Source organism: Mixophyes fleayi, chromosome 11, assembly GCF_038048845.1.
Source record: "Mixophyes fleayi isolate aMixFle1 chromosome 11, aMixFle1.hap1, whole genome shotgun sequence".
Classification (NCBI taxonomy): Eukaryota; Metazoa; Chordata; class Amphibia; order Anura; family Limnodynastidae; genus Mixophyes; species Mixophyes fleayi.
The window spans coordinates 74,508,961-74,526,954 of record NC_134412.1 but is presented as its reverse complement, the minus strand read 5'-3'; the positions used below and the strand labels follow the sequence as shown (position 1 = coordinate 74,526,954).

General features: G+C 39.5%; 1 protein-coding gene across 3 annotated transcripts in view; it reads right to left on the bottom strand.

The window, feature by feature from the left end:
• MORN1 (MORN repeat containing 1) overlaps positions 1-17,994 on the bottom strand; it is a 231,698-nt gene that overhangs the window by 195,358 nt on the left and 18,346 nt on the right. For all 3 annotated transcript variants that reach the window (XM_075191725.1, XM_075191728.1, XM_075191727.1), the window contains 3 exons: positions 17,235-17,345; positions 16,640-16,730; positions 9,736-9,823 (listed from right to left, as the gene is read on the bottom strand). In XM_075191725.1, coding sequence (XP_075047826.1) covers positions 9,736-9,823; positions 16,640-16,730; positions 17,235-17,345 — 290 coding nt within the window. The remainder of the gene's footprint in view (positions 1-9,735; positions 9,824-16,639; positions 16,731-17,234; positions 17,346-17,994) is intronic.

The following is a 17,994-nucleotide window of genomic DNA, read 5'->3' as shown; positions in this document are numbered from 1 at the left end:
ACAAGTGTTGAACAGAGGGGAATACGGACAGAACTCAGACTTTACCATTTACAGCTTAGGGGCATATTCAATTGTTTGAATATCCTGCCGCGTTAAAACGATTACCGTTATTAAACTACCGTAATAACGTTTTTTACGCGCACTATTACCGTAATAACGAGATTTTCGGCGTTTCCGCCGACAATTGAATATGCCCCTAAGAGTGCATACACACTGAAGAACTAGACCAACATTGTTCCATGACGAACAATTAGTTCAAACAATGATCTGTGCTTTGCAACGATAATCATGCATCGTTCTAGTGATATCGGGCCAATCAGTTGTCAGCAAATGTTTTTTTTGTGACGTCATGCACCTACTGTCTTACAATAGCAGGGGAAGTACACAGACTTGTTGAAAAAGATGGCCGCAGCGGACGGGGGTTGTAAAAAGGTTACACTGGCGGAGGAGAGGCGTTTGGGTGGACCAGGGGCCATTCCTTGCTAATTACAAATTAAATGCATCATTGCATCTGCCTTTGCACCAACTTACTAAAATTAGATTTTGTTTTGTATAATAAGGTTTAAATTAAAGGGGTAGAGAGGGTGCATTTATCGGGGTGTTCCATGCTTTGCAGGAGGGTGCACAAGGTCTGCAAAAGGACTTGAGTTCCCCCACATCAGAGTTTCTGGAGATCGGGTCTTATCCTATACTTATAATGCATTTTCCACCTTCCGATTGAACTTCTATGGGAACGCACAATTCAATAAAACCCTCCTAACACGCAAAAGCGACACATGGAATAAAGACAATCCCAAGGTGCCCTTCATTTAGGACATACACAGCTAAGTCAATCAGTATTTTTTTGGGGAAAGAAAAACAAACATTTAAATGAATAAAGTAGTGGATTTAAAGTGGTAGTAGGCTGGACTTTTCCCTTAGGTCAATGTCTCACATTTTCCATGTGCATTGGCAATCCCAGAGTGCTAGGTGCAGATAGATTTTTCAGGAACAGTTCCAAGGACTAGATCAGGCCTGGTCAACCTGTGGTTCTCCAGGTGTTGTGAAACTACAAGCCCCAGCCTACCTTGCCAGTAGATAGCCAGCCGATAGCTGTCAGGGTATGTTGGATCTTGTAGTTTCACAATACCTGGAGAGTCACAGGTTGGCCAGGCCTATACTAGATGGCCGAACAGGTACAACGAAGACTTGTAGATTCGCACTCTTTGCGGCTCATAATGACTCTTATTGACTATAACTGAAGTCTGTTAATCTCCCTCAAACAGTACGTAGGTGTATTTTACTCAAACTTGCCAACTCTCCAAGAATGCCCGGGAGACTCCCGAAATTCGGGTAGGTCTCCCGGACTCCCGGGAGAGCAGGCAAGTATCCCACATACTGCAATTTGCTCGTCAAAATGACGCGGTTCGCTGTGAACAGCGTCATTTTGGCCCCACCCCTGCAACAAACCTGCCATTTTGTCGTGGGGGGAGGGGCCAAAATGCCGCGATTGATCGCACCCCGCCCTCCAACCACACCCCCTGCCCGGGATCTCCTGGAATTTACTTTTCAAAGGTTGGCAAGTATGGTTTTACTTTACTGTAACGTCAATTACATCCCACCATACAACACATTTTATTAACACACAGCCATGCAAACAAGAGAGGTACAGACGTCTACTCTGATCTCAAAATATTTCTTGCATTTGGAAAATATATATATATATATATATATATATATTTATTATTGGTATGTATAGAGAATACTACTTTCATTCAGGTATACAACTCTGTGATCTAATACATATTGGATTGGCAATTCTACAACATTTATTGCCTTCTGCAGTTTATAGCCATAGGCAATCCTGTGATCTCCATAAATCTTTGATATACGAGAATAAAACCTAGGACTATCTACTCTCCCATCCATCCTACTGCATTCCTATATCTGTAACACTATCGGGCTGATTGGATAGAGACCAGAAGAATTATGCCACTGGAGTAATCTTTTTGTTTGATTTTTATTACCATCTGTAATTCAATTACATAATCCAGTTTTTGGGTGAGCGAGACCTTTGACCGGGTTAAATCATAAAGACCCAACACAGGAAACTAACTAGTGTTCACTGTCTAGTCTCTGGAAGATATAATTACATCAAGTAAACTAAATATCCGTTTCTTCATGTATTAATATTGTAGACATGTGTAAGAGGATTTATACAACTGGCTCTATATAAAATTCTTCATCTTGTGGGATTCTCAGTGTTCAGCTTGGGGTTTAGGACACAGTCAGATACTAACCTTGCAATGTCCTTTGACGGAGTTACGGACTGGTATGTCGGTGCGGATGCATTATTGCTTATCTTCTGTGTAGGTGCTGTATGGTTTCTGCTATTTTCAGAAACTGTCTTTATTAGCTCTTACTGGTAATGCACCCTGGCTGTGGAATCCTTTTACAGTACTTTTCTTAATACAGGCACTCAAGCCTTTACAATAAGAGTCTGAGACTATTGACTAGGTTTAATCCATTCAAGTCTTCACTGGTCCCAGTAAGAGCACCCTAGAGTGTCCTATTAAAATGGCTTATTTTGTACTAAAAGCATTATTGTTTAATAAAAAGAAAAAAAAAGAATACACCGAAAACAAAAAATACTACTACGATATGAAATAAAAAAAAAAAATACAACTGATATAAATTAGTTGTCTTTATAAAACTGTAACCTGTTCATTCAATTACAATACAAGCCATACAATAATATAAATTTAAAGATGATACAAAGAGGCTAATTGATATTACTAGAAAAGAGAGCCAACTTTCCCAACACAATTATATAACAAATTCTGACTGTGTTTTATGCTATCGGGCTTGTCCAGATGAGAAGAATGAGGCGCAAAAGGGGCAAAATAGGGATCTATGGCTCCTTATTGCATTTAAAAAAAAAAAAAAAGACAAAAACATACCGTATATCTGTATGGGACCATACAAACACACTACTATGTAGTAAATGTATCTTTGTGCACGAGTGTTACAAAACGGGTGTGCACTTTTTCCCCAAACATGCCAAAACATCACAGAACTGAATTTTATGGGGGGTATTAAACTGTGCGCGATGTGCCGCCAAACATTTGGGCTGCGCACATTCCTGGGTACTACGGTACCCCAACATCGACAATTTTCCTGAAAACCTCAAATCTGCGATGCTATAGGATTGACCCCGCAAACAGTTTCATAGGCACTCTGCGGACTACTGACTTTCCCCCTATATATCTTGTAAAGACCTGCCAATGAAGACTATTATTATTATAGAAATTATTTCTTATTTACATATACACACCATATATGCAGTGGTGTGTAATCATACAGTACATGTGCATACAAGACAAGTCCACCATTATATTAATATATATATATATATATATATATATATATATATATATATATATATATATATATATATATATATATATATACACACACACATATATATATATATATATATATATATATATATATATATATATATATATATATATATATACACATACATATATATATATATATATATACATACATATACACACACAAACATACATACATACATACATACATATATATACACACACATATATGCGCATATATATTGTTTGTACCTATTTTAGATCAATTATGTCAATACTTAACAAATGCCTGCCTGTTTAGATACACTCTTTAGCAGAGTGTATCTAACAAATCTAACGTTATCTGATGCTCTACAGTCCATTTTCAAACATTAGGCAAGGACTTGCGTATTTTCAAAACTGACTCGTTGGGTTTATTGTTACTAGGTTAGGTAAGAAAGTCCTTGGAGTAACATAAACCTGCAAATCGACATGAAGAAGGTAACACACTGGGAGCTAAAGATCCATGCCAATGTGTACATACAACATCGCAACAGCAGGAAACACTTGGAACAAATCTAAATAAAGCACAGATGCAAAACAACTATTAGTTTACATGTATGGGTATGAAGGCGGGTGATCCTGTGCCTGATCATGTAATGGCAGATATATAAAAAGCAGGTACTTCCCAAATAATGTGCCTCTGGGAAATGTGTACAAAAATGTAACATCATTGGAAGATCTCACAGAGAAGCTATTATGGGATGTATGATTAACCCCTTCGCTGCATGCTCACATTATAGCATTTGTGTCAAAAAGGACTCGTTTCTTGCTGAAGTTCAGAAATACATGCCTTATTCACTAACAAGTTACAGAATGTAGAAGTGTGACATAAGCCATAGAGAGCAAAGCATAAAAAAGGAGTATCTTTGCACCTGGGCAAAACCATGTTGCATTGGAGGGGGAGGTAAATTTGAAATGTGGGGACAGATTTATAGCTGGGGTAGAGGATGTCCTAGACCAACTTTAAATTTCACTGTCAAAATAAATCTATCAAGTATTTGTGTGCTAGATGAAAAAAACAGACAATATTTATCTTATGTGCAAAATAATAAACTAATTTGCACCCCTTGCATTGCAACATGGTTTGTCCCGGAGATCATTTACTCCATTTTTCTTTTTCGCCTTACTTCCCTTAATGACTCAGGCAAAAGGAAAACGTTCAAACTCCATGCAGATAGCACCCTGGGTCAGGCTCAAACCTAACGACCCAGCGCTGTGAGACAACGAAGACAACCCACTGTGGTACCATATCACTCACAAGTACCAGACCTTCGTCACCCCCCTCACAATGTCAACTGTACAAAATAGAATCATTTCACTGTTGACAGGTCAATGTGTGTGTTTTTATTCCACTATAAATTTCCCTTTATAAATGATAAAATTATGGTTCCCAGGTTTCCGTCTTACACATGGCCAGACACAGTATTATGCCTCCCTACAGGGATTCATAGAGAGTAGGAGGCAGAAAACGATTGCACTTTATATCTTACCCCTTCCACCTCCACGAGTTTATAAAATATACTCGGACGTCATCCCCAGACCTACAAAATCATCTTCTAGATAATATAAAAACGAACTTTACAAACGTACACTAATGGCACACAAGTGTCTACAGGGAACGGGGGGGGGGGGGGGGTAACAAGAAGAAAAGGAAAGAAAAAAAAAAAAAACCATATTAATCATAAAACATACACTGTTATTCGCATTGAATTCTGTTCTCTTTTGTACACTGCTATTTCTGCATTTATATATGGATTTTGAAAAAAAAGACGTCCGTGCACGCTCTACCATTCTAAGTATCTGCTTGAGTACTTAGCATTGTTGGTTGGCGGTGTTGTTGGATATTGTTCCCAGCAAGAAATTGTTCCACCTTTAAGCACATTTCTATTGAAAATGTAACTGTAGTGGTAAACATTTACAACCCAGCAGGGAGCTCGGCTAGCATCTAACCATTACATTTTATTATGAGAGTCTATAAGGAAATCTTAGACTGACACCTAGTGGCTCTTTATTTAAATATGCTGCGCACAAAAAAATCCAGGACTGCAAGAGAATGCAATGCAACAAAGTCAACTACTGATTATGTTTGCAGGATACTATGCGTCTACATGTGTACAATATACAAGTTACATATGGATTATAGCCATAATTACACCATTGGTATCAGAACAGGAATCTCTGCTGTATAGATGGTAATCTTATATACATATTTATAAAAGAAGAAGTTTGTTTGTTGGCGAATACCTTCCGCAGCTCTCAGGGTAAAGCTGCCAAATGTTACATAGTTGACTGCTGGAAGGAAACGCCACAACATGACATAACGACAACCAAGTAGCATTTTTGCTCTTTTTACCAAACTATTTGCCAATATATAAAAACTGCTGCACAAACCGGACCCGCACAACGCCGGGTGACCCTGCTAGTTGAATACTGAACTCAAAGCGAGTTTCTAAAGTCGACTTACCAAAAGTAGAGGCTGCTATTTTTTTGTGGGCGGAACAAATATTCCTACACCCCTAAAGCCATTAAATAAATCCGAGTGACATCACCGCTCAGTGATGTCATGACGCAACCCAATGATGTCATTGGTCCTGAGTAAAGTGATCAGCTGCAATAGCTCAGAATATTACTGTCTTTACTCCAGTAAACATTGGTGCATGTTAGGCACTTCCTGGATTAGATACATCACGTTATCAGTGTGACACCCAGCAGAGGAACAAAAATTAAATGTACAGATCAATGGCGGAAGCACCACAGGAGTCCGGGAGACCTACATGGAATTCGGGATTCTCCCAGACATTCTGGGAGAGTGGGCAAGTATGTTATAAACTGGTGAGGGGGGGGTAGTCTTCCCTTCCAAATCTCATATGTAAATGTGAGTTTTACACCATTGCCATGGGGTCCACAAATATCTACTCACGCCCCTGAGACAGGTAATGTAGTAAGTAGAACGGGCCAAGTAAGAGCTGTAGAATCTAATGGAGCAATAATTATTGAGTCCTCCTTAGCAGACGGACGGACATGAATGAATAAGGAAAAGGATTATAACGGAGATGCAGGTTACAATAGTGAACACAGAAAAACCTAGACGGAATGAGCAAGATATTACTGGAGAAATGACGGGAAACGTGGAAGAAGTGTGAATAAAGGGAACGATGGAAAAATCATTCTATATATATTACAAGAAGAACTCAAAAAGACAATTTTGCAGCAATTTCGATGTACTGAAATCTATTAAATGACAGTGAAGGCTATATCCAAAACCATTATGTCATTATAGTAGTTCTGCTCATAAAATGTATTCTGAAAATCCTTTTTTCCATTAACCGTGCGCCGTATCTGGGATGTGTTTAAAATTAAGCAGTCTGAGGCAGCTGTCTGGAACAGCACGTTTGATGGGTGGTGGGCAGAAAAAGCAATAGAATGTATTGATGCGCAATTGTCTATCAGTGGCACTTACCTTAATAATGCCTAGAAAAGACAATAGTTGTCTAGGAGACTGCACACAACTCCTATACCCAAGTCTATGGTTTGTACAAGAGGTGAGAAGGTGCCATTGGAGTTGCCACCTCGGGCAGTAGAGCATCCAGGCACATCGCTGCCTGAATGGGCTCTTTAGGAAAATATACTGCTCCTATTCATTCTGAGAGTTATTGTACTCACAAGGTTTTATACTCAATTCGGCAAAAATTCCCATTGGAGCCTTGCGTGATGTGCTCCGGAGTGCATTGCCAGACCCTTAGGCTGAGAGTTTTCCGGCGGGTTTGAAAAGTGGAGATGTTGCCTATAGCAACCAATCAGATTCTAGCTGTCATTTTGTAGAATGTACTAAATAAATGATAGCTAGAATCTGATTGGTTTTTCAAACCCGTCAGAAAACTCTCAGCTTGATACATTTACCCCCCGGACTCCTGGGAGAGTAGGGCACCCTCCTGCATCTGCCCATTTCATAGTGAAGTGGGCAGAATTAGAGCCGAAATTACGTGAGTATCAGGGAATTACATAGTTTTGCCGCGATTTGCCAAGCCCCACCCCCTCCACCCATAATCCCCTCCTCCAACTCCCGGATCGAACCATCAATAAGTTGTCAAGTATGGCGTTTGTGTGGGTCTAAAAATATACAACAGCTTTTATTTTACTGACTACCAAAGTCTGGTCTTCATAGGGCATGTGTAATACCCCTAAGCTTACCTATGAGGATGAAGAAGGTTACAATAATCTAGTTAGGAGAAGATTAGTACATGTATTATATAGGAGCAGCATAGAGACACCTTCAAAGAGGACACTGTATAGAATCCACATGGGTGAGGAATTCTCACTAATAGGTAGGACAGAGAGCTGAATGCAGCAATAAGTATGACGAGAATTTAGGAGTACATTGTGAAGAGCAGTTGATTTGATAACAGTTTACTTAGTTTTGGCAGCCTGCCTCATCTAATGAAAGCGGTTTTCAAACTCTATTCATTGTCACACAACCCCTAAGGCTGGTTACCTTAACAAGAATGTGGATTAAGATTTATCCCGTACTTAGCTACTTATTGCTCCTCCCTTCTGGAAGATCCCGGAGGCAAGGTGAAGTGCAAGCGAGGAGGGAGTGGGACGCTGTCAATCACGTCATTTTGGCCCCACCCGCAACGACGCAATCCCGCAATCTCGTCATTTTGCTACGGATTGCGTCCTGGAGGCCCCCACTCGGAAGTGGGTAGGATGTGGGAGATAGGCTTGATCTCCCGGGAGCCCGGGAGACCTACATAGAATTCGGGATTCTCACGGACATTCTGGGAGAGTGGGCAAGTATGATATAAACAGCATGATATACATCAAACTTCCTGTTAGTAATGCCATTGCTGGTCTAACTGTACTTAAAACCTTTTTTAGTGCCCTTTTGGAGAAAGTAGCATGGCATAGGGAACTCTAGCTTAACCTCAAGTGCAAGGAAAATATAAATACAATATAAATAGAATATAAATTCTGTATGTATTACCCAGTATTGTTTTATCAATGTGTGTTCCCAATTGTAAAGCGCTACGGAATTTGCTGGCGCTATATAAATAAATGTTGATGATGATGATGAATACATTGTTAGATATCTCAAGTTTTACAGTTTGGTGACTTTGCATACATAATTGTGAATGTTATTAGTAACTCCTTTATATAAGGCATATTGTATATTAGGCTTACGGTCCCTTTATCTTATTCAGACAATGATAAATCCTAGGGTCTAGTTTATTTTTCGTCTCTCCCCAATCTGGTTTTAAATCTATCTACACCCATCTACAACTTTCCCAATCATTTTTACAGCAGAATATTGATGAAGTTATATTAAAGTACATAAATTAGGAAGCACCAAAGCCACATGTGGCGATATTACACATCCAGCTTCAACCTGACCACTAAGGAAGAATGATAGATGCTCTACAAACACTGCAGTCCAGGAAGGAAAGCATTTTTTTCCCTCAACTACAGACAGAGAATAGGAATGATCTTCCTTCACGGATGCCGGAGAGATCATGGATTTACGCAACACACTTGTGTCTATCAACAGCGGCAGAGCAGCTCGCTAATTGAGTTATAATAGAGGATAATTACAACCAATATTAGTACATTACACATTAACATAGTTTGGTGATAGATTTCCAGTTTGAAAATAATGAATGTTTTTATTCATAAGGATCCAGGATACAATTAGCATAAAACTGGATTAAGGCAAAAGACACTTAATGGATCTTGAGAGCGCTAACGTAAACTGTGAGCTTGGAACGGACTCTGGTATAAAATAATGGTCTTTCATGTACGCTTACACTGAAGGGTTTTTTTAATCACATTTAGGGATATATTTATCAAACCTTCTTAAAAGATTTGATAAATATCTATATATTCTAGAAAATAATAGCTAGAATCTGATATTTATATTTCCAGTCTTTCGTTCTACTTATCATAGTGGTAGTCTTGTCTATAACGACATCAGTGGCAGATAATTGGACACTGATTTAACGCTATAACCTGCATATTAACTATACAATGACAGCCTCCTAACCATAAATTCTATAGATTTTGAGTATATAGGTACTAGTATCCAGTGCACCCAGTTATTTTTATTACTGATTTGTTTTATTAGTATGATATCATTTTATATTTCGCTTTTTAAACTACATACAATAAAAGTTATGTTTTAGCTCGATAGTTAATGTGATTATAATTATCATTTGAGGATTCTTTAGTGCACCTAGCTTTAAAAAACTCCTGTCCTTTCCTTTCCTAAAAATATTTGAGAAGGATGAAAGCACATGAGAGGAGATAAAATACAAGTATGTACCTCATAAATGGTTCCATCTACAAAGTGCAGCACACCATGGCCTTGACGTAGGTCCAGCACCCAGTTTCCCTCATAATGATCCCCATTCCTGTAATGATCCAGAATAACAGATGTTTATAAAGTCCAATAGACTGATAGTCACTGCAACTTTGGAGACAGCATAGAAATTATTATTTACAGATTGAACACAATCTAAAGTGTAGACAAACACTTGGGGAATATATACTAAACTGCGGGTTGGAGATGTTGCCTATAGCAACCAATCAGATTCTCGCTGTCATTTATTTAGTACATTCTACAAAATGACAGCTAGAATCTGATTGGTTGCTATAGGCAACATCTCCACTTATTCAAACACGCAGTTTAGTAAATATAACCCCTGATGTTCATGGGCTAGTTCATATGTGTTTATGATGCATTTTACTTGCACGGAAAATGCATGAAACAAAACTCATCAATAAGATACATAACTAATGAATTTGTTTTAAGTTCATGAAGATTTGTAGAGCGTCAATGGCAAGCACCTCAATGTGCAGTGTCTATGTGAAAACATAGCATATACCCTTGGATTATGAACAAATACAAGTTTAAGTTTTTCGATTTTTCAGACAAACGGCATGAATTCCAGATGAAAATATACTCCTGATGTTTTTTTCATGGATGACAAGTCCATATCAAAGAGGACCTCCTGTTACAAATATTAATCCCCCTGGCTTCCCCTACCTGAACTAGTGGAAACATGAGTATCCCAGGCCCAAGACCCCCAACCACAGCCGGCACTTTCATGATGCTCCAGGGTTAGAACCTGGAGAATTCCAGATGTAAGCACTCAGAGCAAGGTTGTCTGATATAAGCCGATTTTAACAGCCCTGTCTATGGCTAGAATTCCCCTAAACACAAGTAAATGGGCTAGCCTACACTAGTCATTTTGACCAGCGAAACATGCAGTCACAGGTCCAAACTGCGTTATTCAAAATGGACCAAAACACAGATGAGAATTTAGCCTATCAATTCACTAGGAACTTCCCAGAGCTTGATGAGCAGAGAGAGCAGGATCTATCAGTCCATGGGATTTTTACTCATCTTGGGCCCGATTCATTAAGGAACTTAAATTAAGAAGTTTCTTATTTAAGTCTCCTGGACAAAACCATGTTACAATGCAAGGGGTGCAAATTAGTTTTCTGTTTTGCACATAAGTTAAATACTGACTGCTTTTCACGTAGCACACAGATACTTGATAGCTTATTTGTACACTGAAATTTAAAGTTGATATTTGTGTGCTACATGAAAAAACAGTCACTATTTAACTTATGTGCAAAACAGAAAACTAATTTGCACCCCGTGCATTGTAACATGGTTTTGTCCAGGAGACTTAAATAAGAAACTTCTTAATTTAAGATCCTTAATGAATCAGGCCCCTTATATCTGCCTAGAAATGGCTAACTTCATGAAAATACAATATATGAGTATTTATATGCTGTTTATTCAGATATATGTTTAATATGTAGCTGTGTGTAGGTGACAGGAATACTTTAAAGCAAAACTGATGATTAAGGCAACTTCCATGACCCAAATAAAAATGGCAAAAAAAAATAAAAATCTGTAATAAACCAAAACAAAGTAACAAAAATTGCACTCCTGTAGTGTCAGAGATGAAGTTTTGAACCCATGCAGCGATAGCAAGCTTGCCATGACTTTTATTTTACAACTTAGAAAACGTCTCCATAGCTATTTACATAAATGTGTGCATGTTCTGCTTTAAAAATATATAGTACAATATGGAAATAATAAAAGCCCTGAATTTGAGGACATGAGAGAACAGCCTAGGCCAGATGGTCTACTGATTCCATTAACAGAGCACACATGAGTGAAATTTTATTTGATTTATAACCTGGTTTCTACATTCCAGAGTTTATTAGTATCCCATTTGGCTTACATTTATGCTTTTGTGGTTAAAGGCAATGAAGGTTTGTGGGCACCAACACACAACACCACGCATAAAAGTAAAAAGTGAAGTGTAAAACTGAAAAAGTATATTGTGGAATAACATATAAATGGATATTATATCTAGACTGTAATAAATAATACTTTTATATATCAGAATATTGTTACCGGTATTTTGATTACTTTGATTTGCATTGGCTGCCCAAGAGAGACTCTTTGAATAAATATACTGTATCTAAACATTTCAAGATTCAGGCCATGATGCCGAGTTGGTCGAAAAGAACATAGACGTAAATTGCGTCCTATAAAAATACTAATTTTTACATAATATGCAGAACAGCAGGTATCTTAAGATACCTGTGACTCTGCACAGTACGTAAGTAGCTTCTGTTTGAGTAAGATATGCTTAAAGCATACTGTGACGAGATGGGGTTGTCAGGACCTTGAAAATAGCTTGGTGGTTTATCCTATTTTCGTCTGAACTGTGTTTAATATTGCTTGGATTGCAATGTGTTACCATAGTATGTAGGTATTTTATGGCAGACATGTTGGAGCCACACACTGCAGTGTGCCTGCAAACAAGAGGCGGACTAGGATAGTCCCTGGCAGCCCCTAAGTAGTAAGAACGTTCTTTTTTAAAAAGACACAGATGAAGGGAAGAGGGGTTCTCTCTTCAGAACAGTGCTGCCTAGGAGTCACTACTTCTTTCAGACTGGTCCAAGACTGTGCCTGTGTGGACAGAAGAGCCTCAACGGACTGTCACTTCTTTGTGTGCATAACAAAAGCAGGAGTACCTTGAGCTCAGTCCCTACTATGTGTGAGGAGTGAAGACCGTGGTTGTCAAGGCATAAGATGCTTCTGAGTCTCACAGTGCATTCTTAGCCTGATTTGCAGTAACTGGAAACTTACAGATCAAAGTTCTGGATTCTGGCCAAGGGTTGACTCAAGTCGCATGTCGAGATTACAAGCCAGCTGTGAATGGCATGCAACCGATAAATAGATGTGCAGAAAGCAGTTACTGCAACGGAGATAAAGGATTTGGTTACGTTGAAACAGTTTTGCTGAATCTAGCTACCGAGGTCTGCAAATTGGTCAGTGACCTAGACACACAGTCCCCAGAAGATGTGGCTAAATTCGAAGACGAATATGTGATGAATCGGCAACTCTGGAGTGGGTCCGTTGACCAGGAGAACGGACAGACCAGACGGCAGGATCGAGGTCCCAAAATGTGACAGGACACAAAACACAACAACATCTCTATTGAGGAAGAGACACCGGAGGCTGCCCGACACCACAACGGTGCTTCCAATGTGACTGACTGAGTTACGTGTGGTGGGATAACCCCCGCTGATGAGACCTCATTCCAATAGCTTGCCATGAGCTGTCCATGGTGGCCTGCTGCCACGTGGACCTACCTGGGTAACAGGAGGAGGAATGCTACCTGGATGTGCCAGAGGTGAAGGTATTAACATCAGAAGTTTACCTAGCCATGTGTATCAACAAGGGTAAGTCCGCAAATCTGCAGCCACATGTGCAGCCTGTAAGGCTGGAAAAGCCATGAGGTCTGGGGGCTTATTGACTCAAGTACATCTATTACCCTGGTGTGCCTCAAATTGGTCACTAGGTCCCAGGCACTGAGTCGCAAAGTGCAAATCGATGGTACGCCTGTACTGGGGCAGTGACCATGGGTCACCGGTTAACAAGGCTAAGTATTACCCCGATGTCCTCACATCAACCCAACGCATTTTGTTGGAGGACTTCCTCACAAGGGGTATCTGATGAATGCATTGGGAGCTGGTTTGGAGCAAGCTTGAATTGTGTATGGTGTTCCTGACTGTGCTGAGTTGATAGACAAGAAAGATAGCTAAAATGATATGTCTGTGTATGGCTTATCTCCGATTCTTATTAAAAAGTATTTTAATATACAAATGTATCAAAGAAATTCTGCACCTTGGAAGTGCCTCCTGCTCTTGTTTTGTTTTAGATGCAATGTTGTCCCGTGGAGATTGGATAATGTGTAGGGAAGCGGCAGAGAATACAATCTACTTGGTGATTGTAAATCAATGTCCAAAGGTGTAGGATTAAAGGCCTGGTGAATTGGCAGCATCACTGTGTGTTGGATTTTGACTCACATTGTTCTATTGTTCTACATAAATGGCTTATACCTACACTCATTAAAAAGTCAATATTCATTATCCCAGATAATACATACAGCATCTTTACTTCAATCATTTTACGGCTTTCATACTATATGTAGTGACCAGTGCCGGATTAAGGGAATGGAGGCCCCTGGGCTAAGGGGGCCTCCATTCCCCCGTGAGGGCCCCCCCTCTCCGGCGCGCTGTACGCCCTTTACTCAGGAGATCTCGTGAGAGTGAGACTCACGAGATCTCCTCAGTAAGGAGACTGCAGCTCGCCGGGGAAGGACTGCAGTGAAAGTGCTCAGCAGCACTGATCGCGCCGGGGGCGCCCCCGATCAATACTGCTGCTGAGCACTTTCAAGGGCCCCCTTGATGCCATAGGCCCCTGGGCTGTAGCCCAGTTAGCCCTATGGTTAATCCGGCCCTGGTAGTGACATATCTCTGTTCTATAAATTGTATTGATATTAACTAAATATACATAAAATGTCACAATTTAACGGAATATATTTCACTGTGTGGGAGATAAACTTAGATAACTCATGTGATTATAATTGTTAATCAATTAAAATTTAAAATGTTTAAGTGACCAGAACAGAACCGCAAATCAGCTTTAATTAACATTGGTTATGTTTTAAGTGTTCATGGCTTTTTATTTTGTAAACAAATGGCATGGAATTGTATTCTCTGTGGCAATGTTCATTTGGCAGAAATATATTAAAGTGCCACTAAATGAAAGGCTATTAAATACACTGCATCCATTGCAGAGCTACTGTAAATGCAGTTTTGAATGGTAATAACATTTGAAAGACATAACCTGATATTCTATTACAAGCCAAAAATCCCTGTCTTATAGATGATACTAATATTATACTGAAATAATACGTGTTTTTGGATAGCCTTCAAATTATCACTTACAGTTATCATAGAAGATGATATTGAACATTTAGGGCTAGATTTACTAAACTACAGGGTTTGAAAAAGTGGAGATGTTGCTTAAAGCAACCAATCAGATTCTAGGGCCTGATTCATTAAGGATCTTAACTTGAGAAACTTCTTATTTCAGTCTCCTGGACAAAACCATGTTACAATGCAAGTGGTGCAAATTAGTTTTCTGTTTTGCACATAAGTTAAATAGTGACTGTTGTTTCATGTAGCACACAAATATCAACTTTAAATTTCAGTGCACAAATAAGCTATCAAGTATTTGTGTCCTACATGGAAAAACAGGCAGTATTTAACAGATAATTGGGACACATTCCCTTTGCACCTTCATAATAAGCTTCGTTGGCACTTTACAAACTTACCTGCACATTTTCTGTCTTTTTGAGCTTGGGGAATGTTCCATTAACTTGCTGCAGGAAGGTTAACATGAGGGACAGGATTTATTGGAGGACGGAATCTACGGATCATTTGGGTACATTAATTAAAACACTGCAGGTTACTGCAGCTATTGCTGGAAAAGCAAACTTTATGGGTGCCAGCAGAGGTGAGTAGCTCCATAAACTCAGTGGTCCCATGTACTGGACCCTCCACCATTCTGCTAGTTGGGGGCAAAGTGGATTACAGACTACTTGTATTTGCCAGGAGTTCTTCATTAAATGTAAACTTTAATTTCAGTATTGCTTACTGGTAACATTGGCAGTCGCTAATAAATCAGTAAATAATCATTCCCAGTGGCAGGACTATTGTCTATATTTATGGTATACCAAAACAAAGAATCATTAGAAACAAAGCAAGTATGGATAAAGAAGTAAAACCAGAAAACAGTAACACCCTCCATGTATCTTCCCTGTAGCCAAATTCAGCAAGTATACACTGGTCTTATGGAGTCCTTTGTGATTGCTTTGGAGTGTAGCCCAGCAAACTTGCATAGAATCCTAACCAGTGTGTTCCTTCCAGTGTATTTGAGAACCCCAGCGCTCTCTCCCCCAGCCCTCTCCCTACGGTGGGATATCCCTTTTCTCAGATACCAAAGTCACATGGGTGCCACTTTAGAACTAATCACACCTGCTGCCTGATCTGTGCCAACCCAAAACAGTTAAGTAACCAGGCAAAGTAAATATGTGTACAGCGAATTCTGCCAGAAAGCCAGCTAGCATTACACTGGGAGCTTTAGAAACACATTTGGAATGCATGACATCAAAACACGTGTTCCTTCAGATTACAGGCCATACACACTCAGTGTGACGGTATCCCACTGGCAGACACATGTAGCGTTAGATGACATACAGCACTTGCTGAGTGTTTACAGGCAAATAAGTTCACTTGCTGGACACAGGTGCACATTATTTCTACATCAGCAGCCATATTATACCCGTTCTGGTTCTCCGAGTATCAGGTTTTTCTGTTTTGCCCAAATATCCTGAATCTGCATTCCTCAAAAGCGAATAAAAACCTGACCAGTGCAAAACAAATACACCACTCGCTACGTGTAGTATATAATAAACAAGTGCTACATTATAAGTGTGTTCAAGAGTGGGGGGGGGGGGCATTGACTTTCATCCACAGCTAGACATAATGAGTGGGTGGAGCAAACTGTTGTAGACAATTCACACATACATGAGATTTATACTTTATTATTATCAGTCTAACTACCTTCTGCAGAATACTTTTTTTTATCTACAGATAAAATGTGGGTTTGAAAAAGTGGAGATGTTGCCTATAACAACCAATCAGATTCTAGCTGTCATTCTGCAGCATGTCCTAAATAAATGATATCTAGAATCTGATTGGTTGCTATAGGCAACATCTCCACTTTTTTAAACCCGCAGTTTAGTAAATATACCCCCAAAGAGTTACAATGGATAAGATAAACTCACTGGTAAGTCATCTGTCCTTCTCCATACTTTTTGTTGTTATGAAAAGCCCCAGAGTAGGTCTGTCCTTCTTTGTCTACCAACAAGCCATGTCCTATGTGGAACGAAAAGCAATCATTCATGAAAAAGAATATAAGGATTGTGTACAGTGCTATAAGTAAATTTCACAAATATATATTCTAAGGAGACCACAGGCAACGTGCTGGAGGGTTGGTATAGGGCCCCTGGGTCTCTATTCTATGTTATATATAAATTAGGGATTCGAGTGCGTAGTTGTAACAAATTCAGAGATAGGATTCCTTGTGTTAACCTAGACTGGCCGACCAAGGGTGCAGAGTCTAACGGATTCCCCGGTTTTCACCAAGAACCGCCGTAAGGCAGGATGGGCTTAGCTGCCGAGAACCCGCAGGTCGCAGTCCCCTGACCTGCCACTAGGTGTAACACACGATCCTTGACACAGTAGGAAAGGTAAGAATTGAAGGTATAATGGGCCTATGAAAAGAGGGTGAACATTACAAAGGGGATTAATTTAACTAACGTTTTCAATGTATACTAAAGTAATAAATGTGGCAATGATTATAGTCATAGGATTAGTGACCTTCTCTTATTCCAAAAAGGAACTCTCCTTCATATCTTCCGCCATCTTTGTACCGCATCACACCATGGCCGTGGAGTTCTCCCTCCAGAAATTCACCCGAATATGTATTTCCTGTGGTACAAAGCAGAATATTTTACTGTAGATAGAAAACAAAACACTATGGCTGTGTTTCTCTGGCTAACATTATGAAATGTAACCGCTAAGTGAAAGTATTTTCAGAAAAACAACCATCTCTTTTCAGCTAGGTCAGAACATTGATTTATGGTATGTACTACCATAATGTAGCCTACTGAGAGCAGGATGTGTGGATGTTAGGTGCAAGGTTAAGCACAATGTTGCTGCCACTTAATTTGTTTGAGGGATTTCATTTTTTGTGACCCTAAATACAGTGCCAGCAATATATAAGTGACAGAGTTCAAAGATTTATGGGACCGTATATGAGGAAGGAACCTTAGAGGACATTAAGTCTAAGGATTATCTGGTCTGGAACGGAGGCCCACACAAGAGAACAATGGAGAACGGTATCCCCAAGTTGCTGCCACTTAGCGAAAATGAGAAGATGGTAACCAAGTTCAACCAAGAGACTAAAAGGATAATGGGAGACAGGGATAAGTCACAGCTACAAGCAAATTAAAAAATGTCTGCGATAGCAATAAATGGCTCGCATGAGAAGATCATCGTCATCACCATTTATTTATATAGCGCCACTGATTCCGCAGCGCTGTACAGAGAACTCATTCACATCAGTCCCTGCCCATTG